Source organism: Typopeltis vanoorti, chromosome 16, assembly GCF_054136105.1.
Source record: "Typopeltis vanoorti isolate ZY-2024b chromosome 16, IOZ_Tvanoo_1.0, whole genome shotgun sequence".
NCBI classification, from domain to species: domain Eukaryota; kingdom Metazoa; phylum Arthropoda; class Arachnida; order Uropygi; family Thelyphonidae; genus Typopeltis; species Typopeltis vanoorti.
In genome coordinates, this window is record NC_143564.1 from 51,067,655 (window position 1) to 51,092,809 (window position 25,155).

The window sequence follows — 25,155 nt, forward strand, 5'->3', positions numbered from 1 at the left end:
TCCATATTTTCATGGCCCCTTTCCGACAACATTACAGTCTAAAATAAGAAATTTAGAGGAAAACTGCAATTAGGAATTAAGCAGTAATGTTATCGCCATCGTGAAATTCGCACTATTGAGATATTGTTCACCTTTTGCGGGTACATAACAGGAAGTTGGTATGATGATGGTGAAAGTAAACATTATGCGAAATATCACTGAGAAGATAAAGGAAAAGACGAAGTATTCGATTATTCATAGTATATTAATACAACTTAAGAAATTGTAACGTGTTCGTATGGCTGAATGGTGGCAAATTCATAAACGTAATTCCTATTGTTACATAGCAACTCATGTTTCTTAGAATGTGTTTTTCCGAACTTTTCAATATTAATTATTTGAAGGCTGTTGCACTGCTTTGCTATATACTGTACATCCAATGCTATACTGTATCTATTGTAGGTGCAAGGAGCGATCATTGTGGCCTCAGTAGTTGAAGTGCTCTTGGGACTTACAGGATTGATTGGGTTCTTGTTGAGTGTAATCACTCCCTTAACTATCGTTCCTACTATTTCGTTGATAGGATTATCATTGTTTGAAGAAGCTGCAGTCAAATCGAGCGGTCACTGGGGTATTGCTGTTCTGTAAGTGAAATATTAATAAAGTTTTGTTATTTAATTATTTAAGAAATGTGTAATCTTTTATATTGATATAAGAAGAAAGTCAAGAGAGAGAGATCAAAATTGTTAATTTAATCTTAGGAGATTATATAGTAATAAGTAATAAGTTATATCATATAGTAATAAGATGTCAGTGATATCACCGGCAAGATTTCTGGTCCGACTGGTTAGCATAACTGCTCTCCAATACACTGGCTGCATTTCGTATGCATTCATAGATGGATGTTTGGTAATGTTTTTAGCTGCTACATCGCTCAGCATAAGCTTACTCTCTTATGGATAGCTTGAAATAGTTTCAGAAAAAGTTCCATATTTGATCGCTAGAACAAACTTTTCAATTATGTAACCTTTTGCCCAAATGGCACCAAAGTTACTACACACTTACAACCTTTCTTTGAATCCAGATAAATAAAAAATAAACTTTGTAATCAAGGTTAAGGGGATAATAAATCCCGTATTATTTTATTTAACAGCCGGGTACGAAACTCGGAGATCAAAATCCATCGAAATGTAAGAGTTTCATGCCGAAGAACTATCGGTGAGTCCAAGCGTAAGTCATCACTTGGGTAGTGCAACTCGTGGCAAAGGTGGAGCAAGCTCCGTCACTATCCTTAATATTTTCTCATAATGTAAAACGCAGCTCCTAGGAGATGTATTACTGTTTTACATTATGAGGAGAGGTCACTACCCAGACCGGTTTCGACCTTTATTGAGGTCTCATCAGTGAGTAGGTAGACCCAGACCGGTGTACCCATATATTAATATATGGGTACACCGGTCTGGCAATTGGTTAGTAGGGATATATGTAAGTTCGGTTCACTTAAACCTTGATATTCCAGGGTCTACCTACTTACTGATGAGACCTCAATAAAGGTCGAAACCGATCTAGGTAGTGACCTCTCCTCATAATGTAAAACAGTAATACATCTCCTAGGAGCTGCGTTTTACATTGTGAGAAAATATTAAGGATAGTGACGGAGCTTGCTCCACCTTTGCCACGAGTTGCACTACCCAAGTGATGCCTTACGTTTGGACTCGCCGATAGTTCTTCGGCATGAAACTCTTACATTTCGATGGATTTCGATCTCCGAGTTTCGTACCCGGCTGTTAAATAAAATAATACGGGATTTATTATCCCCTTAATTTATGTCGCCAGAAAAATAGCCTTTGGGCTCTTTAAATTTTGTAATCGTAAAAAGTAGGACGTATTAAATTTCATGAAGAAAAAAAAGAAAACGTTTATTGAAATTTTCTTGATTAAATCGACTAAAATTATAAATACAACAAAAATAACGAGAAAAAAAAAGATGAGATAACATCAAGACGTTCTTCACACCCCTTCCGTAACTACGTTCAATCTTATGTCGTCCTAAAACGAAGCACAATAATTTCAAATATCCTGGTGTTTATGAGATTCTTTGCGACTGCGGTAAACCGTACGTCGGACAGACGGAGAAATCAGTAGAAGTACGTTTAGAAGAACATCAACTACAGCAGAACTCGTGCCAGTGCCTTGTCTAGCCATGTTCTATTTTCAGCTAATTCGAATGAACAAAACCTTCAACATCAGGTATTCTGGGATAGAACTAACAATATTCACCGCTGTAGTGACGAGATGGAGAGAAGAATTTATGAAATCTAAGGAAATAATACTCAACCCCATCCATATTAACAACAATCGAAACTACATCCTACCGGACTCTTACAGCTCTACTATTCAATATTGGCGTGCTCGAGATCTCATACGCACGCATGTGCAAAATAATACAACCAAAGTTTGTTCTTGTTTTTGAAATTGTAAGCTGTAATCTCTCGAGTTTACTCTGCATACCTTGGATCACACATCTCATATTCCTTAACAGACATTAAAACAAGAAAACAGAAAGCCCTGCAGTTCCATAGAAGTCTTAATAAAGTATGGAAGTCTAGCTCATCTCAAAGGAGACGAAAATTCGTCTCTACAAGTGCACCAGCCAGTCTATCTTTCTTGTACGGCTCCCAGACCTGGAACATCTCAATGAAAGCAGCAACCAATATTATAAATAGCTTTGGAACTACTTGTCTAAGAAATATCCTGGATTACTCCTGGGAAGAGCACGTTCCCAACTCTACTATATTAGATGAAACCCAGCAAGATTCTCTAGTCAGCACTGTTCAAAGATACCAAATAAAGTGTCTCTTCCACCAATTCAGACCTCAACCCTCTGTACCCTTTGATGCTTTGATCCTCTATGCCCCTACAGATGGAAAAAGAAAAAGAGGCAGACCCAGAACTCCATATTGGAAATACATCAGCAACATTCTCCCCGTTTTCCTCCAACTCTCTGCATCAGAGATCCGTCAATTGGCATATGACAGAGAAGCCTTGTTTTCCTTACGTCATAACAACCTCCAAGTCCTATCTTAGTGTACACAGACTACTTATTTGTTTTGATTGATTTCCCTATTTATAATTGTAAAATTATAAATGATGATGATGTAAAGCTGTACAGTTTGTTTGATATGTCTCTTAGTTTTGTTTTTTAAAATACTGGTTCCTTTCTGGTTCTGATGTATTTATTGGCTGTGAACATCAAATGTCTAGTCTTAGACGAAACTAGTCTTGCAAATAAAGTTTTTATTTTAACCTCAGTTCAAGTCATTCAATATTATATATATATATATTATTCATAATGCTTCATGAAGAGGACAATTTCCGACGCGTAAACATTGGTCACATTCGCGTTAATAACCTGGTGTGCGGTTCCAAATATTTACACCATTGAGCCATGGCGTAGCGGATCACATTCTTAACGTTACAATGGTTCTAAACACCTTCCAGAAGGCGAGGCAGAGTGTGCACTAGACAATATCACACAGAAATCAGTGGTTGTGATTAATTATTGTATCAACCAATCCAAATGAATGTTTTCATTTGTCATGAATTTCTGTTTTTGTTTTCTGAGTTTCATCTGTTTTGCGTGAGTGAAGTGTGAACTGAAGTGTTTAGGACACCGATGTAGACAGGTATTTAATATATATATAATTTTCTGTAAATAATTTATAACTTTTTTGCCCATATTTACAATGAAAAATAGTATTGTTGTATAATAGTGAATGATTATATATATATATATATATATATATATATATATATACGAGGCAACATATATATTAGATGTATAACGAGAACCAGGGCCGGTTTTAGACTGTTAGATACCTGCGTGCTAGAGATAATTGGCAAACTTTGAGGTTAAGGCTAGTTCTTTGAACTAGCCTTACCCTCAAGTTGTTTGAACTTTTTCACCATTAGGTAAGAGTCTTACAAACTGGGACATGGAAAATGATCTTCCATTGTTATCTTTAATAAAGTTTATATTTTGAAGTGTTACTGGTCCCTTATGAATTATGAGTTCTAATAACCGATTATTAACAATAGATGGCCAGATACAAAGATCCCCCTAAATCACATTCTGTCGTGAATTCAGCACAATTACCAGACGGCTACTTTGTAAGTTATCCCCACAGCTTGATTTCGGTATTGACTCTTCCTCCTGGCACAGTTCTGAACGAAATTCAAACTTTTCATTCGATTTTTCACATTACACTTTCATTTCGCCCTTACTGTCCGGAAAAGTTTCTGAAGTGATTGATGTCGTTGAGTTATCTTCGTCTAACTTTACATATTTCAGTATGGATCCTCGTAATTTTTCCTTTTCCTTATCACGTTCATTCTTTCTTTTGCGATAAAAAGCACCAGACAGATTTAGTTTTCCTATCCGACATATCTAAACATATAATAAAAACATTATTACCATTGTTAAATGGTAATAATAATAATAAACACAAAATATTTTTTCTCTTTTTGAATGAATAAATAAATGTTGTAATGACCCAAACTGATTTAAGCGTACAGATTCCGAAAAAACTCCGATCTGTCTGTCTGTCTGTCTGTCTGTCAGGTCTATCTGAAAGATGGTGGTATATTTTATAACAGGTACTAGAAAAAAAATTGTAATTCCATTTTTTTCCCAATTATGTATTTTTAATAGCAAAAACTAACCCAAAACTATGGTTTGCTTGAATGAACATTCCTTGTTGAGTGAGATTTTAAAGAGATAGTGAATGAAACCCAAAGAAGATATTTCGAAGTTAGCACCGTTATAAGTTTTAACAATGTCACGTTCCTATTTCATCGCCAATATTTTTAAATTAACTATAGACTATATCGAATTTATTCCATCGGTCCCCCCTAGAGATTTGGCCGCTGCGTGTACGCACGCACGACGTACACACCTGTTAGAACCGACCCTTAACGAGACAACGTATATACTGTATATGAATTTTCTGTGTATGAAAATTCTGTCTGGTAGCGGTGGGGGTTTCTTTTTGGATGAAATATATTTGTGAAAACATGTGACAGGTTTCTATGTGTATGCAGTAATCTAAGCAAGGAAGTTTCGGCAGATATGCTTAGCCTAATGTATATTCTATCCAATTTTCTTCTAAGCAAACAGGCAATGCATTACGTTTTCATGGAAATAAATCGCCATATAAAACTCAAAGTGTTTCGACTTCAGTTATTGCCTTAAAATGTTCATCCTTTATATCAAACTACGGGTTTGTTAAAGAAACGAGTTTGATATCAAACTTTTTATCAAACTCGTATAGCATTTTATAAAGTGTTGTATCCAGATGCGTTTTAGCATCTGGATACAACATCATGCAGAAATAATTTCTTTTGACAAATGATGATATTAATAATTAGGATAAATAACTATTTCTGGAGAGAGGAAAATATCGTCGTTTGTGGTATTTTGTGTTCATTTTAATAAATCAGCTGAATAAACTGAAATCATATCAGTACATTGTTTTCTTTAATTTAATGCGTTTTATTTATCTATTTATTTATTTTGTTTAACAGAACTATCTTTCTTCTCACGGTATTTTCACAATATTTAAGAAATGTCAACGTTCCTAGACCAGCCTATGCTCGGCATCGGAGATGTTACTTCACTTGGTTTCCCTTATTTAAATTGTTCCCAGTAAGTAAAGCCAATTATTATTTATTTATTGCTGAAGAGAACTTAATGTTGCTCTAAAATCAAATCAACTCATTAATTCCCAAGTGACCATTACCTTTCCCTATTTTGAGTTACTATTAGTCAGAGGGAGGATAGTAAAAATTAAGAAAAGCAGGCAGCTTTATGGAACTTGATTTTGCTACTCTAAATGTTTCTGTAAGGCTATAAAAAGAAATATAAAATATAAATGATAGAAAATATAAAATATATAAAATTTAAAAAAAAAATAAACTTTGCGTTTTGAGTTCACATAATTATATCGAGATATACGATGTTTATTTACATAAATTATTCTTACACTTTAAATCTAATATATGGTGAGACTACTGTTTGGTACTCCGTATACTATACGGAGTACCAATTTCTGAATATTTGTGCTATTTAGGATTATTTAGAGAAAGTTTTATTTATAAAACTTTAGTCATTTCTGATGTATTTTTTATTCAAGTTTCCGTAATAGCTGAATGAAGAAACAGGAGAAGGGAAATTACTAGACGTTTAATGGGGACGTGCGCGGTAGACATCGTACAATATTTTCAATAAAAGAAAACAACTAGAATTGATTAAATGCTCCTATATATTTCGTTCAATATATCATGATCATCATTCAGAGAGAAAGTAGGACTGGTTCCAACATTTAAATTATGAACGCAAGAAAGAGTCACACAGCGTGTGCACATGTGCTCAGTCGCAGCTGTACAAGTAGGAGGAAACACTATTAGAATTCCAGAGAAGCAGGTCTAGTTTTGTTGTGATTTAAAAACAAACTATAAACAATTCATAGAAATCACTTCGCCAAACAGAGATAAGCATAGTGTTTGATTAAGATCAGGACGTGGCGTATAGCTTCAGAGGATTCAGAAAATAGACGATGAAATTTAAACCTGTTGTAGTGCAACATCGTTGTTTGATTTCAGTGAATTGTGTGCATAGTGTCGATGGCATGAGAAGCATGGCATGAACCTTCTGAATCCAGAAATCTTATATAATCCGGATATTTATGGATTATGATTTCAGCAGAACGGCCAGTCTGTCTAAAGTAGCAAAGATGACAAGAACAGTGTATTAGATAAACCTATATCTTTGTCTTAGTGTTTATCAGCTACCCCGTTCTTGGTTATCGTAGAAATGACAGCGTCGTTTCTTTCCTCCCAGCAGCGTGTGATTTCTAATCGTGAAGCGGCATGAAAACTTAAAACAAATCACAAAATTTAGAATGGTTGATAACATAAGAGAGTAACGGAGTCAGAAAAATAATTTTTACATGAATTTCATTATATAATCTTCTCTGAATGGATTTTAGAGATATTTGTAAAACCATCGTACAATATTATACCAAGAAACCTCCTATAGATGAATTGTTCATTCGATCAATTGATTTTTTCACGAATTACTATTCGTTAAATTATTTATTCGGCGAATTGATTTTTCGATGAATTGTCTTTCGATTAATTGCATTCGATTAACCGTTTTTCGATGAATTTTCATGGAACCGAAATAATGCAAAAATCTGACAGTGGCCTCTTAATTGCCCTAAATGTTGTTGATGATGTTGTGTTTCAATTAAATACCGTTCAGGATACACCAAAGATTCTTATTTTAAAAATATTAACGATGAAGCACGTATAAAAGCCAATAATTTTAATATCGACACCACAAGGTCAAGGACTGCATTAAAACAAACATTAAGGTCCAATGTTCCAGCCGATTCTGTAGAAGAGTATTTCAGGAGAACTCTTTTCATTCCATTTTTTGACAAAATATTGACTCAACTTCATGAACGTTTCACTCAGCACCGCAACATTTTGAAATATTTTTTTTACTCTTCTACCAAGTAGAAAAGATGCTTTAACAGCAAGTGCAATGGAAGATTTAAGTCGGTTGCGTGAATTTTATGCCCGTTGGATTCTGCAAATCCAACAATTTTGAACGCCGAATTCAAGTTGTGGTATAAAAAAAAATTAAAAAAACCATTTGCAATAGATCCATATAAAAATACCATTCATACAGTTTCGAAGTGTGACAGAATGATATATCCTAACATCTATAACTTATCAAAAAATATTTGCAACGCTTCCGGTAACAACATATGCCAGTTAAAAGCCATTTTCTACCTTACGCCTCTTAAAACCTGTTTAGGATCTACCACATGACACAATCAGTATTGAATTTGCATTAAAAATATTTTTATTCGTTCAACGCGCTTCCCCCCCCCCCCCCCCCCCACAGATTAAATCCCGGGTGTGCCACTGGCTCCCGCCAAACTATCTGCCTAATCGTTGGTACAGAACAAAGTGTATGACTCATTGGACCCCATGACTTTTTTTCTTTCAAGTGTTCAGTGATGGTGTGTCTGACACAACCGTAGACGAACTTTCCGGTTTTTTGCCGAAACTAGCGGTTTTCTCTATAGCAGGGGTCTTCAACGCATGGCCAGCGGAGCTTTTTGCCGTGGCCCGCTGGCCATTTTGAAAAAATAACTATTAAACATTTAAACGGGATTAAATAAAAAACATAATTTCAATGAAGCCCGCGGGCCACTAAGCAATACTGCGGTATTTAGAATTGTAAGATTCTTTCCAGATTCACAAGGAACGCTGTGCATTCGATACTTTACATAAAATCCTATAGATATTAAATAGACATGCTTCTTCAGCCAATTACCATACCCAAGCGGTAAGCTTGGGCGTGGTAATTGGCTGAAGTGTTATAGTGCGCCACACCTTGTGAGCTCTGCTTGGCTTTCTGCCAAGAATAGTCGATTCATTCTGGAGGGGAGAAAGAAACGAAGGATGTACGAATTGGTCGTCAACATGCGAAATCACGTGCTTTCTTGTCTGTCACTGTACTAATTTAAAAACTACAATGTTCGTAAAAGAAAAGCTAAATTTTCCGACCTGTAATAATAAACAAACTCATCCCAGAAGACGGATTGATTACCCTATTATCGGAATGGATTCTCCTTTTTGTGACATACGCAGAAATATCGAAGGGTCCCGAATCGGTGGGCGAACTATAGTAGGAACGTCGCAGGTAGATGGCTGAAGCAGTAGTTCAAGTACGCCGTCTAGCCTTCCAGATACACCTCGAAGGTTCTCGATACTTCGTTATTTTCATATAAATACAAGAGGATCTCATCCACAGTCAGTTAGTCGTGAACAGTGTGATATTCGTGTATAAGCATACGCAGGTTCGTCGTGTCAGCCATAGCCTATTATGGTTTTATATTGCCAGACTTTTTTCATTAGTGTGAGACATATTCAGTGGATAATAACCATTACACGGCCATTTTGGATCATTTTTTGGGTTCACCTTCCATCACTATGGCGACTACGAGTAAAAAGCGTAAATCAAGTGATTCTTGTCGGATTTTTAATAAAAAGTGGACCAATTTGTACTTTTTTTTTGCCGATCGACGATAAGCCAGTGTGTTTAATTTGTCGTGAGTCAGTATCAAAAGAATACAATTTAAAATGACACTATGAGACAAAGCATGAGTCCAATTTCGATCACCTTCAAGGGCGGCTTCGTGTGGACAAAGTGAACCGTCTCCGAATTGCTTTAAAATGCCAGCAGGGTACGTTTAAAACGCAGAGGGAAGAGAGCGAAGCGTGCGTCAAAATCATGACATCCTGCACATATGTGAAGGATACAGCACAACTGATTATTCAGTGTGACAGAAGAACTACTAGCGCTCGTACTTATGAAGGGAACGACGAAAGGCACTGATATTCTTGAAGCCACGAGGAAAACGCTCCAGCGTTTCGACCTCAGCTTTTAACCAACCTCGAGTGTGGGGTAACTAATGGTGCCCCTGGTATGGTGGAAAGATCGAAGTGTTTGTTGCGCTGCTACGGAAAGAACCGGAACTAGAAGGAAAACATTTCGTCCATTACCGCTGTTTAATCCACCAGGAGAATTTGTGCGTGAAAATGGTTGGATTTGAGAATGTCATGAAAGTTATTGTGACTGTCGTCAACATCATTAGGGCAAGAGGATTGAATCATCGTCAATTCGAAGAATTTTTGACCCAAGAGTGCGAAGCGGATCACGGCGATGTGGTTTATTATATCGATGTGCGTTGGTTGAGCAGAGGGAAGGTTCTTAGAAGAGTCTTTGACTTAAGGAGTGAATACAGCAGTTCCAAGGGGAATCCGATTGCGGAATTTAACGATTCGAAGTGGATGAAAGACTTTGCCTTTGTGACCGACATCTCGTTGCATATGAATGGCCTAAATACTCAGCTTCAATCCAAAGATCAACTGGTGCACACTGTTTGATCACAAAGGTTTTGTGGCCAAGCTCAAACTTTGGGAGGCACAACTCGCTAAAAGACAACTCATTTTCAGCTTCTCGCTGAGCCCAACTGTTCGTGTCTTGATGAATACGCTACAAAATTAGCTGTGTTGCGAAGTTAGTTCGAAGAGAGATTTAGTGATTTTCGTAACCAATAGTCTTCTTTAGATTTACTTTCAATGATATTGTGTCAATACTCAGTACAAATGGAGCTGCATGAACTCCAAAACAATTCTTCTTTGAGAGTAAAATTATTCAATGTGCCCCCGCTTACATTTTACAAAGACTAAATTTCTGAGGACGCATTCCCTATATTTCGCCGGCATGCTTTGAAGATGTGCGCTTTGTTAGGAAGCACATACTTATGTGAGCAGTTCTTCTCCAGAATAAAGTATGAGAAGTCCAAGACAAGAACTTAGATTACGGACCAACATCTCGAGAATACTCTGCGCATAGCGACTTCCAGCATTGATGCCAACATCGACAAACTGGTCAAGGAAAACATTGTCAAGTTGGCCATTGACATTATAAAAAATGAATGTTTTCTTTTAAATTCTTTTTATTGAAGAAAAATTATTTTTATTGAACCCGACTCCTACCTATGCTATTAAAGCTGATTAGTTTATTTTTTTAGGATTTTATGTAAAGTATCAAATGCACAGCGTTCCTTTTGAATCTGGAAAGCATCTTACAATTCTAAATACCACAGTATAACTTAGTGGCCCGCTGGTTTCACTGCAATTTTTAATGTTGCCCGCACTGTCTAAAAGGTTGAAAACCCCTATCCTATAGGCATACGACTCCAAGTACCGATAATCTTCAATTCCCTGCGCATAGTTCGGTGAGATACGAGTCGAGAATAGCCACATTAAATGCTTCGGTCAACTACTGTATACAGGAAGTTCTATTTGTCCGTACAAGCCTTCTCAGATAAGCAATGTAGGTTATTTTTCCCACTCATTAAACACACGTGATATCTCAGTTTTGAAAAACCATCCAGCTCTGTGGTTTGAAAATTGTGGCTCCAGTCAGATGAGAAGTTCCTAATGCAAAGTGAACTCAGTATAAATGCTTGTTGACGGCACCAATAAGCCCTTTATCGAACTCCAAATTATACTTTGTTTATGGCATTGTGATCAATAATGTTGACGATTACTAAGCAGTAGTAATCTTAAATATTTGCAGAGAATATATCGCGAACTCACGTGACCAAGTGTTTTGCATATACACTACGTAAGTGCATGTTTACGTATACATCTGCATAAAGGTTTCTAATTCAGTGGCCGTTATGTGCATATGAGACGCTTGCTGGTATTCATTCTGATAACGAGCATTTACACTGAGTTGACTTTGCATTAGGAACCCCCCCCCCCCTCGCCGATTTACATACTCGCACGGCAATAACGAAGTACCGCATGATATAATGTCATGCGGTACGTATGTGTTTGTCAGTAATTGGGAAACGTGACGACATATGTCAATTTGACTGTGGGAAGATAGTTGAGACCCGGAGGTCAAGTGGCAGTGTCCTCCGGGTCTCAACTATCTTTTTGACACTTGTTGGTTGCTCCCATATTACTATGTCAAGTGTTGATACAGGCTGATCCTAGAGGTGAGAGTTCGGTGTCACGACTGGTATCTCAGCAAGACGTGCAACAGTCACATTGATTAACCACCAGTGAAACGCGACCCGCCAGCCTGGTTGGACGAGTGGTTAGCGTATCCGCACTCCAACCACGAGGCTGCGAGTTTGAATCCCGTCATGGGCATGGATGTTTGTGATTGTCCTACTAACCAGTTATCATATGTACTGCTCTCACCTGTGTCCTGACTCAGTATGACCTTTGATATTAGCGACCATCTCCATCCAGGTTACCTGTGCAGGCTACCCCAACTACAGTACCATCTTTCAACAGGAAACACACCTTGTCACGGGCTCGTGCAACAACAGAGTGGTTGGAGGAACATAACTACGAATAAGCCACATTGCCTTGGCCCCCAAAGTTCCTCAATGTAACCCAATAGAACATGTGTGGGATATGCTAGAATGGGATGTGAGAACTGATGATCATCCAGGGATCAGCAGCCCTCACATCCGCTTCAGCAACTCTGACGGAGTTGCTGCAGCGGATATGGGTCGAGTGACGCATGTAGAATGTTCGTCAACTTGTGGAATCTGTTCCTATGCGTCTGCGAGCTGTGATTGCAAAACGCTTGATCACAGAGAGGTGGACCAAAGCGTTATTAGGTGGGTGTTTATAATGCAAAGCTAACTCAGTGTATGAACAAATCCTACGTCGAGACAAAAAAAGGTTAAAGAATGTGTAAATACTGTATTATTCTAAACAAACTTCTTACAATTTCGAAAAGAAAAATTACCGATTCTCTCTATGATGTCCTTCGTTAACTATGGCTATGTGAAATCATATTTTACTTTGGCAGAAAGTAAACAGGGACTTTTCTTTGGAGGCGAACAGATCGAAGAAAGGCTTAGAAAAAATTCCTCTAGTCGGCAATTAGAACAGAAGTTAGAACGGTGTTTCTTGGAGCAACCTGGCTCTATGGGTACAAGCACCACTTTCACTGTGCTGCAAAGGCTTTTTAAAGATTTTACAGATGAACGAACATATACTCAAAGATATTCGGACCTGTGACTGGTTTTGTTTCTTTTATTTTTTAATTAATTACCGATTAATTATTAGGCATGGATAACCAGTGAGAGGGAAGAGTGGGAAAAATTGAAAGAAGCCTTTACACATTGGGATGCAATACAATAACAGCAAAGAAACAAACCTTTGTCGTCGTTATAATTAGCTTCTTGCATTTGATATTTTGACTAATTAAATTCAGAGGTGTTCATTTATTATGTAATTGCTTAGCTCTTCTGATTTAAACTTTTATCACAGGAAATCCTTATCGTTGATGAATACTACCGTTTTTCTAATAAGAAGGCAGTAATGCTATATGTAAATCATACCTAGACACTGAGGAATACAAACAAGGACGATCCATTCTTATAGAAAACAAATTTCATTTTTCTAAAGACTGCTTACAAGAATGTTTTGTTCAAGAAGAAAGCGGTTTGTAGTCAGCTAACTAAAAATCGACTAAAATGTACCATATCAGATAATTCCGCATAATAATACTAATTGAAATTATAAACTCGAGATGGCAGCAGTTGTCATCCGTTGTCTAGCAATTTCAGTAACTCCTTCCGAAGCCTTTCCATTTATTTTGCATTCATTTTGTACTAATAATTCAACTTGATTACAAGAAGAATGCTGATTGGTAACAGCTAAACAGGAGAAGCTCTCTTAAAAGATTAATATTAAACATACATAATATTAAAATTCATATGTTAATAATATTTATGTTTTTAATTCATTTCTAGCATCTGCTATCTCAGACAGTACCCCAGCAAGCTCTTTGACCTTTTCTAATTAATTTTGACCCATCTTTTATAAAGCTTCACAGATATAAAACAATAATGGGTAAAGGACTTCGATAATAATAAACTATTCATGTAAAAAACCAATTTCGAAATGAAAAACTTTTCTATTTTCCATCTGTATGATAGGGAATAAACAACAGGAGAATATTTGAATGATACGGAAAAAGAGGGTTAAACAAAATTCTTCACATAAAGCATCCATGCTTAGGTTAGAAATTGACAGATATTCATGGGCAACATTTTTCAATAGAGCATTCCCAAATATTAATTAAGAAACTGAAGTTGTGCTTTTTATGCCTTTCAGCTATAAATCTGAAGAAGAAAAACAGCTGCTTAGGTACAGACAAGATCCCAGCAGTGTTTTCATCTTTGAGACTTGTTCAGATGACTTTCCAGAAGAAAGTCTTTCGTACCGAAGTCAAAAATGTTCTTGATCAGTGAAGATGTGAAGTAGGTACACAAGTTGTTGCTTCCGGAATTTTATGGTCGGTACGGATGGGTATTCTTACCTTTTACTTGACGTCTACCTTTTTTCCCTCTGTGGAAATGAGTCCCTATTTCTCTCATAAAAGGATTATGATTCGTTAATACTTAACGTAAAAGTTATAGCTACATCTCCCCCACCCCCCAAGCATTCTCAATAATGTGTATCCGGAAAAATTACTCATAGGGACTTTACAGCATTTCATACATGTAAATGGAAAATATTCAACTAACGTCAGACCTGATGCTTATGTCACACATTTTTTAAAACGTGGAATGGTAAGATGAACTGCAAAAAGAATATTTCTTAATCAGCTTTTATTAAATAAAGTGATATTATAAATGTTTACACTACAGACAGTAATTATTTCATAGGTGCTGCTGACAATCACTTTTGTATGGGGATTGTGTGCAATTTTGACGACAGCAGATTTTTTGCCTGAGAATAATGCAGCAAGAACTGATTTTGGTCAGAAAATTCTCCACGACAGTCCAGTGTTTCGCATTCCCTATCCACGTAAGTTGTGTTTCCTATTCTGCATTATGTATTATGGCATAAATGCTTGCATTTTCACATGCATTGTTTGAAACTGGAAATTACCCACTCTGTGTTGCCAGAACTATTGAAGCAGACGCACATCTGCAAAAAAACATATTTGCTGAGATAAGTTCATTTTGATTTTTGATTTTACTCAACAGAATGCAGATTTCAGTTTAATTTCTGGTCACTTCGTATTTAATTTCTACATGATCCAAATAGTTATAGTGTATAAAGTGAAAATATATATCATTATATTGACAAAAGTATTTGGACATCTAGCTACAGTTAAAAATGCATTTTAATTATATTTCTAGTACCGAGTGGGACCACTTTTGACCTGAATGACAGCACCTACCCTTCAGGACATGCTTTCAACCAATTTCTGATACGTCGCAACAGGAATGTTCTTTTATTCCTCGCCAACGATCCATTTTTAATGCTGGTGACGGCCACTGTGGTCTGGAGGAAATTCGGAGTTCTAATTCGTCCCAAAGATATTCGATAGGATTGAGATCTAGGCTGAGTAGTCCAATCAAACACTTCAACGTTTTATTGTGGAAACCTCGAAGGATCACTACAGAAGTACTTTCACAGCGTCGGAACATGAAGTTGTCCAGGATGTCCAGGTAGCCATCAATTGGATGGGAATTGATCTATTGGCGGACATGCCAAAAACCATGCAGTCTTGGCGGAACCGTTCTCCGGGTAATTTTCAAGTTCAAACACGACCATCAAAGTGAAACATTTGGAAAAGTGATGAATTCTGCACAGAACGCTTTCTCAATCATCCGGTCCACGGACGTTTGCACGGCACAAGTCCTAACGTCGTTTGGAGTTGAAGGGGGAGGAATTGTTGTGTGTGTGTGTGTGTGTGTGTGTGTGTGTGTGTGTGTGTGTGTGTGTGTGTGTGTGTGTGTGTGTGTGTGTTTCTTGTTCGCAGTAGCTCTGGAGTGGTAGACTAAGACATGCAACTATATATGGACAGGTATTACTAGCAAATTCCCCTGCAGCAATTTCCAGATTGACTGCGAGGTCCGCCGCTTATGACGTGCGGGATGCTCAAACGTTTCGAGACAGTGCTCGTGCAACACGATCAGTGAGTGTTGATGGACTCCCAGGACGTTTTCTTGCTGTGATAATACCATCAACTTTCTAATTGCGAATGACTTAAGAAATGGTGAATTTCGCTATACTGAGACGGGCGGTAGTATCACGGACAGAAAGATCATTGATGTGACACCCAACTACCATCCAAAGTAGGAGGTCTGTAAGTTTAGCTGAACGTGGTATCTTGACATCCGGTACAGCACAAAATATACAGTACATCTCACTTTTTATTACCAGATTTATGCAGATACTCTCTGAATATTTACATGTGATGGGATCCGAAATTTTCATGGTAAGGTGTCCAAATGTAAGGTGTTCAAATAGTTTTGTCAACATAGTGTATATTCGATATATAACCTTCCTTTGTACTACGAATTTTTCTCACGGAAAGAATAGAGGTGTTTTATTGTTTACAAGTACATGTAAGTATGCGCGCGCGCATACATACACACATACATACACACACAAGCACTGATAATGGAGATCTTATTTCCTGGGGAAAAATAAAGAAATATGATACTAATTATTAACTAAATTATTCAATAACTAAAAAAATAATAAATTGCTTAATATAAATAAGTGATAAATTCTTCGATAAAGAAACTTACTGATAGTTAATATTGGATATGGGAGGGGATCAATCGTTTGATGCTTCTGGCACACTCTCCCTCGATGAGTCTTTGAACTCCCTGGAGGTGTCACATAATAATAATAATAATAATAATAATAATAATAATAATAATAATGCAAATGGCGTTATAATTAATATCCTATTTATTTATTTTTATATGCAGTACAGTGGGGTGTGCCAACCGTCAGTTCCGGAGCTGTCTTAGGTATGATTACTGGTATCTTAGCCTCAGCAGTAGAGTCAGTTGGTGATTACTATGCATGTGCTCGAATGTCTGGTGCACCAGAACCACCAGTTCATGCTGTCAACAGAGGAATCTTCGTAGAAGGAATAGCTTGCATTTTATCAGGTTTATGGGGAAGTGGAGGAGGACTCACATCGTACAGCGAAAACATTGGAGCTATAGGAATCACTAAGGTATTATTGCAAGAGTTTGAAAAGAAAACTTCAGTTTTCTTTTCAAATTTTACTTTTACTTTTTGCATTGTGTTTTCAATGCAATCTACAAATATTTGAAAACGTATACTTTTAATGCAGATATAAACTTTCGTTTTACTAAACATTTTAAGAAAAATTATGTGTTGTGGGGTTCTCATTTGGTTTACAAAGGTATGATGTACCCAATGTAGATGTAGTAATTTTTCTGTGTGTGTGCGTGCGCGTGTAAACAGGAGAAAAGAAACAGAAGCATATATGAGTATAACACATTTTTATTCACTTTCATTATGTATTCACGGGATTGTTCAAATGTGCTGCCTTTTCCAGTATGCCACAAACTGAATCCTGTTAAACGCTGGTCGGGACTGATGCAGCGCACATGCTACGCTATACTGTCTTTCAGTGCTGACAAGTTATCAGGACGTTCCCGATAAACTTTGTCTGAGAAATCCTCACAGCCGGTAGTCAAAAGGAGTCATATCAGGTGAACGAGGGGACATGTAGTGTGAAACGCACGACTGATCACTCTGGCTTCGTGAAATGTTCTCGAAGAAACTTCTGTACGGATCGACCGATGTGTGAAAAGCCTCATTCTGCGTGAAAATGATTGAATCCATGCACAGGCGCTTCCGTAGCTGTGGCACAACAAAATGTTTTATCATATCGCGATACCTCTGGGAAGTAACTGAACAGGTCACAAAACACAACTGGCAAATGTCCTCAAAAAAAGAAACATTCTATGATAAACGAAGATATTCTATGTAAACCTGCACCAGAGAGTAACTTTGTATGAATGCAAAGGAATTTATTGGATTGCCAGCAGATTTTGCGTACATCATACCAAGCAGTTTTGGGTTTTCACGGCTCCGTTGAAGTGAAAGTGAGACTAGTCTCCCCACAAAATCATTAACAGCCACACAGCGTTCAACTGCACTCGATCAAGGTATGTTAAAGCTTTGTCAGTCGACTTTCATAGTCATGCTGGCGCAACTCATTTGCCAGGGTTATCTTGAATGGGTAAAAATGCAGAATTATCCTTAGAACCTTCCAGACAGTTGTGTAAGGCATATCTCTGTGTATTGATACAGCATGTGCACTGCAGGAACCAACGACGTTATTAGTTGCATGCTTCACAACGCTAGTATCAACTGGATTCACTTATTGTGAACTAATTGGTTTGCGACATCTTCCAGGTCTAACTCCCAATGATCAGGTTTCTTCAAAACGAATAAACATTCGTCACAGAGCGCATGGAGATAGATAGTGGACCTTGTCGACATTTGTTCATGCGACGAAATTCACAGAGAGCAACAACAGCATTGGAGTTGTTTAGCCACCTGGGTAGCTCAGGGGAAAATGGCGGTTAGTGCCGTCCAAGGCGCTAGACCGCTCGAAGAAAGAGTGTCGTTTTCCATTCTGGTCACCGACTTGAGGAATTTTTTCTAAGCCTTTTTTCAAGCGGTTACCGAGTTAGTCGATATCTGGCATTGGCAAACTGTTTTTCCTTTCCGAAACTAGGATTTTTCGTCCCGTAAACTCAAGAACATCGACCGTAGAACCCAGACTAATTTCAGATAGTAAAAACATAGTGTTAGGATTAGGAATCACGAGATGGCATCACTTCTCAGCCGCCTGTCCTTGCCGGAGACGATGTGTAATTACTGATAGTCTTGGGCCAGCAATCTCTGATTGGCTACCAGTGGATTCAATCTCCAAAAATTTAGATAGGGATAAAACAGCCCTTTATTGATGTAACTACAAGAATAAAAGGCGTTAGATGATTATTTCTTTTTTTTTAGGTAATACAGCTTTACGAGTAAAGCACATTGGAGCAAGGTTAATGCTATCATTGTGGACGGTATTAACAACTAGAACGAAGAGAAAAATCCCGTGTCTACCCTTTTAAAACCTTCCTGGAACCTGCCGAGTTACATGATATGGAAATTCCATGTATTTGGTGTTTACAATGCCCCTGCTGGTGAATTTTGGAACTACTCTTTTTCCTCTGATATCGCTACCTCGTGACGCACAATTATTGCAAAATGTCGCATCATTTGGATCAGCAGATGGCCTTCTACAAGAACTTAAACAGGGATACTTTAATTTTGATTACCTTGTAGTATACAGTTATTTTTTACTAATATTTTAGATTTAAGATAATTATAGCAAGTGTTATCCTTTTGGGGTTTTCAAAAAAAAAATTACAATCCTATTTCTATCATTGAAAAATGAAATTGTTTTCATTTATTTTTTCAAATTATAGTGTGAATTGAATTTTCACAAAATCGTGATGATGAACTGATCATAACTTTATAATGGAATCTGGCTGGAAATGTTTCGTTCTGCTGATTCTCTCAGTCATCTCCGACTTGTTAGAATTGTGCTGTATCATTGCCTAAAAGTAATAAAACAGACTATATTAAGATTCAGAATAATATTATTTTCGTACATGTACAAAATTGTTTTTAACACATTTTGTTTCATGCATTTGATATTATTAAAGGTGTGGTGTAATATTTCAAACTGCTTCGATCCTCTACAACACACACACACACACACACACACACACACACACACACACACACACACACACACACACACACACACACACACACACACACACACACACACACACACACACACACACACACACACACACACACACACACACACACACACACACACACACACACACACACACATTGGGAGACAGGAAGATGGTCCCTAATTCTAATATTTTCTGAAGTAGTGTAGTGTGTGTAATCTCTGTTCGATTTTCTCTTTTACCGAACGAAACATTTTAGTTTCCAACATAAAACTCGCTTTCCCATTGCAGGGATCAATTCATTTGGGAACCTGTCGAATAAAGGCTTAGAAAATGTTTCTTTATTCAGCGACTGGAAATGAACTTGTCATTCTTCCTGCAGCCTACCGTTATGGAAACGAACTCTACTACCGCAGAGGTATATAAACTTCAGTTTCGGAAAGTTAGATAAGGCTAAAACGGCCCTCTCTTATACGTAATAATGGAATAAAAAGCGTAAGCTGATTTCTTAAATGACCATTAGTGTTGCCGTTACAATTATAGGAATAAGTTTTTTGGCCAGTTTATAGTGATTTGAAAATTTGAAAGCTGTATGTCTTCGAAAATCCTCTGTTTTCGCAAAATAGTGTTAAAAATGAATAAATAAATAGGGTTTTATTTACGTTGAGAAATTCTAAACGACTATCCAACGACTATAATCTAAACATTGCCTAAGAACGATATGTGCAATCATTTTTAAAAGAATGTTACTGTTACCAAAGCTGTTGAAATAGGTGGGTGGACTGAAAAGGTCTCGCCCTAACAATGAAAAAAAGAATTTATAATTCCAAAATTATTTTTATTTTTCAACATAATCTTCTTTAAGACTAATACATTTATTCCAGCGATGCTCCAGCGCCATTATCCCATCCCTGTCGTGGTTCTCAGTAAGATCTGCAAAATAACCCTCTGCAGCTGCAATCACCTCTTGATTCGAAGAAAAACGCAGACCATCGAGGAAGGGTTTTAGTTTTGGGAAGGGATAGAAGTCAGAGGGAGCCAAATCTGGGAAATAGGGTGGATGTTTCAACAATTTATAGTGCAGACCCCTTAATTTTCCCATTGCCAAAACACCCTTGTGGGCAGGTGCATTGCCCCGATGAAAGATGATTTTTTTCTCTTCTGCAGACAGAGTCTTTTCTCACGAATTTTTTGTCTACTCTAGTTAAAAGATCGGAATAATATTCCCCGCTTATTGTTTTAATCTTTTCAAGATAATTAATAAACAAAATGCCTTTAGCATCCCAAAACACCGATGCCATGGCTTCGTTTCTTTGGTGCTGAACAACCGGCTTCCGTCCACTGTTTTGAATGCTGCTTGGATTCTGGTGTATAATGGTGAATCGAAGTTCATCCGTAGTAATAAATCGACGCACAAAATCAGTTTTACTCTTGTTAAAACGTTCCAAGCACTGTTCAGCGATTTTCATGCGAGTGCATGTTTGATCTGCTGTGAGCAAGTGGAGCACCCATGTTGCGCAAAGCTTTTTCATATGCAATTCTTCATGCAAAATATATCCTACAAGTTCTTTTGAAATGCCTATAGTCTCAGCAATTTCACGCACATTTGGCTCGCTGGTCAACCAATATCATATCGTACACTTAATCAATGATTTCTGGTGTTGTTACCCTTTTCGGACGTTCTTCACGTGGATTATCTTCAAGGCCAGTAGGGCCGCGTTTAATCTCGACAGCCCATTCGGTAATTGTCCAAAATTAAGGAGAAGAGTGCCCATAAACTTTTAGGAACTTCGAATGAATTTATTTTGGGGTTAAAACTTCTTTTACAAAGAATTTTATAAGATTCTTTATATTATATATTTTATAAAATTACCAAGTAATTTTATAAACTTGGTTATTTTAAGCAAACAGTTAAGTTTCCGCCTGAAACGTAGTTCAAGTCTAATGGTGGTGCAACACCAGGGAAGCTCATTGTAAAGGTGGATAAAGCTCTGATCACTATTCTTAGTATTTTCCATAATGTAAAGCACATCTCACTAAGAGATGTATACTGCAATATATTATGTTATGGGTGGGGTCACTACCCAGACCGGTTTCAACCTTTTTTGAATGTAAAAGTGAAACGGGCTCTAAAAATAAGATAAGACGATCCCGAAAGATCGCCCAACTGTGTTGTTCCACTCGGTGACCGGCTCACCCCATCACCGAGAAGAACTTCTCAGTATTGGCTCTATCTAGTGGCAGGTTCACACCACCACCACCAAGCAGAGCCATAATCTCAACGGTGGCCCCACTTAGAGACAGGTAAAAACCAACAACAACAACAACAACGTTACTGGCTTGCTGGGTGAAGCATAAAATGCTTTTTATTTTCCCCTTTATCTGTGTGGAGAAGCTTGATGGGGGAGGTTGTGAGACTTATGCTCGCACTTTGTGAATTGTGGAGTTAGCTCTGTTCTGCTGAAAGCAGGATTGCCTTGGGTCTTTTGTGTTTTTGATAGTCATGTTCACTATAACTGGAAGCTTGTCTGATTAGTGGATTGGGATGAGAATGTGCCTTGCTGAAGAACTTTTCCGCATGGTCATGAAGGAGAGAACGGATGTCAGGGGTTCCGGTTTCTCTGTGGATCTGCGTGTTTCTGACGAACCATGGGGCGTCTAAGATCATCCGCAGGCATTTGTTTTGTATCCTCTGTAGTTTCTGGATGTTAGATTTGGATGTGTGACTCCATGCCGGGGATGCATATGTGATTACAGGTCGAATTACCATCTTATATAATAACAGCTTGTTGCGTTTATCCAATTTGCTGTTGCGATTGATCAGGGGATAGAGTTGGGCTATGGCTCTGGATGTCTTTGTGCCTATGAGCTTGATATGGCTGTTGAAATTTAGCTTTTTGTCTAGCTGTACTCCAAGGTATTTGGCTTCTGCCTGCCATGGTATCTTTTTTCCGAGAAGTTCAATATCATCTTGGATGAAGGCTTTGCGTCTGGTGAAGAGTATAGCTGAGCTTTTGACGGGGTTTACTTGTATCCTCCAGTCGGAGAACCATTTCTCTAGCTTTGTGATAGTATCCTGCAGACGACTGATGGCCAGGTGTGGGCGGAGAGATCTTGTCATTATGGCTGTGTCGTCTGCATATAGGGCTGTGATGGTAGTCCTCAGGTTCTGTGGAATGTCAGCCACGTAGATTGTGAAAAGTAAAGGAGCCAAAAGAGATCCCTGAGGTACTCCTGCCAGGATTTTGCGCCTAGTTGAGATGGTGCCATTTATTTTTATCTGCATGGATCTGTCAGTGAGGTATGATTTTATTAGACGGGTAAGGTTTGTTGGTATGTTGGCCTGAATGAGTTTATAGAGTAATCCTTGATGCCATACCTTATCAAAGGCCTTGGCAATATCCAGAAAAACTGCAGCTGTGTGAAGGTTCCAGTTGTATCCTTGAGTGATATGCTCCACTATTCTGTGTATTTGTTTCACTGTGCTGTGTACACGGCGGAAGCCAAATTGTTATTTTGGAATTATTCCTAATTGGTCTGATTTTTCTTGTAGTCTTGAAAGGATAATTTTTTCAGCAATCTTTCCCAGGTTGGAGAGCAGGCTTATTGGACGGTAGCTTTGCGGGAGTTGCGGATTGTTTCCTGGCTTTTTTATTGGTATGATGTCTGCTGTTTTCCATGCAGAGGGGAAGTGTTGTATCCTCAATATTGCATTGGTTATGTTAACCAGGTGCATAATAGCCTTTCTAGGAAGTAATTTGATGATTCTGTTAGTAATTCCATCTGGCCCTGGAGCTTTTTTGTTGTTTAGATGTTTTATGATGTTGGTTATTTCAACTGGAGTAGTGGGGGTGATGCTGGCTGGTTTGTCTTCGGACTGATTTAAGGTACGCTTGACCTGCTGGTGGACTTTATATATGTGGGTGATGTTTATATTATCATATGACGGGCTGCATTGTTTTTCTAGGTTTTCTGCTATTGCTTCTGCTTTTTCTTTATCCGTGTGCGCCGTTCCATGAGCAGTTTGCATGGGCGGTAGGGGATTGTGTTTAGTGCGCAGAATCTTCAGAAATTTCCATATTGTGTGATCTGGTAAAAACCAATCCCCAAGCAGAGCCTTATCAACTTTTCCTATGCAAGTTGCTTAAAGGTGTATTTATTTTGAATAATCTCTGAAGGAGATATAGAGTAAATACGTTTTTTTTTTTACCTTGGGAATAATGTATATTAGGATTACCAAGTAATTTTATAAACTTAGTTATTTTACTCCTAATCCCAAGTAAGCAAACAGTTAAGTTTGCCCCCGAAACGTTTCAAGCGCAAACTTAACTGTTTGCTTACTTGGGATTAGGAGTAAAATAACCAAGTTTATAAAATTGCTTGGTAACCCTAATAGGAGATATGTTCCGAGATTTATTTTCAACATAAGTAATCACCATGTCACAGACAATAAACACAAATCACCCCTTAGCAGCATTTTTTATAGTAATAATTCATGGATTACACTAACATAGATAATACTAATAAATCATCATAATTCTGAAAAGCAAAATAGATATGACATAGTATTTCATTCAGTCCTAGCTCAACGTTCTTGTTAAAAATAAGAACGTTGAGCAAGTACTGTGCCTTTGTCCCCATTGGTTACCGGTATTGACTTAACAAAAAACTAAGGAACTTACTCTCATTCTAAAATCATGCACAGTACTTTACGTAATACATGTAGTTTTGGTCAGAAGTTTTTAATATTCAGAGATGAGACTGTGTGTGTGTGTGTGCGTGTCTGCTTGCATGCGTACGTTCGTGCTTGTGTGTGTGCAGGCGTAGAAAAGAAATAAACTCTAACTGAAGTTTTATGAGTTTTTCTAATTTTTCTAGGTAGGCAGTCGCAGAGTCATTCAAGTGGGTGCGCTTATAATGATACTTTTTGGCACAATGGGAAAGGTGGGTGCCTTTTTTGCCACTATACCTGAACCAATTATAGGAGGAATCTTTTTTACTATGTTTTCTATGGTAGCTGCAGTAGGATTATCGAACTTACAATATGTTGATCTGAATTCAACCAGGAATCTCTTCATTGTTGGGCTTTCAATGTTTATGGGACTATCTGTTCCGAAATGGATGAATGCACATGAAGGCGATATAGATACAGGTTAGTTTGTTAGCTTTGAAATTAAGTTTCTTTAACTTATTCTTTCAAACTTTATAGACTGAGAACAAATTAATCCATTTTCTTTTCTAAATTCAATTTTTTTTTTTTTGAAAATCTTCTTTGTGAATAAACGGTTATTGAACTATGACTGTTTATTATTAAAAAGTTCTATAGAGTTTTCCATAGATAAAATTAAGTATAAGAAGAAATTTAACCGGTAAAGTGTCTATTCCAGAATTTACAGTTCATGTTTGAAGTAGGTACTCGAAAGCATTGCGATCCGACTCAATATACAGTGCAACTCGTCAGCGTATGTACGAGAAGCTTACACATTACTTCCTTATGTTTTATTTATAGATTGTAGCATCCAAAATCGATCGAGCACTGCGCGTTGTGCTTCTAGTATTGTTTGACTCACCAGGTCTTCATGCCCATAGATGAAAATCCAAAGTCTGTCGGGCATAATGACCGATCCAACAGACAGGAAAGCGATCAACAAATGACGAGTACATTTTCAACACAAGAAAATATTGCAGTTGTAGCTCTTCATCGTACTGCAAGAACATAGGAACAACACACTCTATCCCAAGGTACATAACATAATAGTTCTCATCATAACCGAACAATGAACTTATCTTAAGGGACACCATGCTACACATTAAAGGGGAAGTGACTATATATTTCATACCACACTCTTAAACTGTCAGTATTGCTAGTATCGTCACTTGTGAACTGAGTTTTATAACAGAATAAAATATGTGAATATATTTCACGATTGGCACTGAATCA

At 37.6% G+C, this 25,155-nt stretch overlaps 1 protein-coding gene across 1 annotated transcript in view; it reads left to right on the forward strand.

Moving 5' to 3' along the window:
- LOC150098015 (solute carrier family 23 member 1) overlaps window positions 1-25,155 on the forward strand; it is a 133,488-nt gene that overhangs the window by 102,974 nt on the left and 5,359 nt on the right. The window contains exons 6-10 of the mRNA XM_090406187.1: window positions 442-623; window positions 5,563-5,683; window positions 14,328-14,469; window positions 16,395-16,648; window positions 24,093-24,366. Of these exons, the coding sequence (XP_090262313.1) occupies window positions 442-623; window positions 5,563-5,683; window positions 14,328-14,469; window positions 16,395-16,648; window positions 24,093-24,366 (973 nt within the window). The remainder of the gene's footprint in view (window positions 1-441; window positions 624-5,562; window positions 5,684-14,327; window positions 14,470-16,394; window positions 16,649-24,092; window positions 24,367-25,155) is intronic.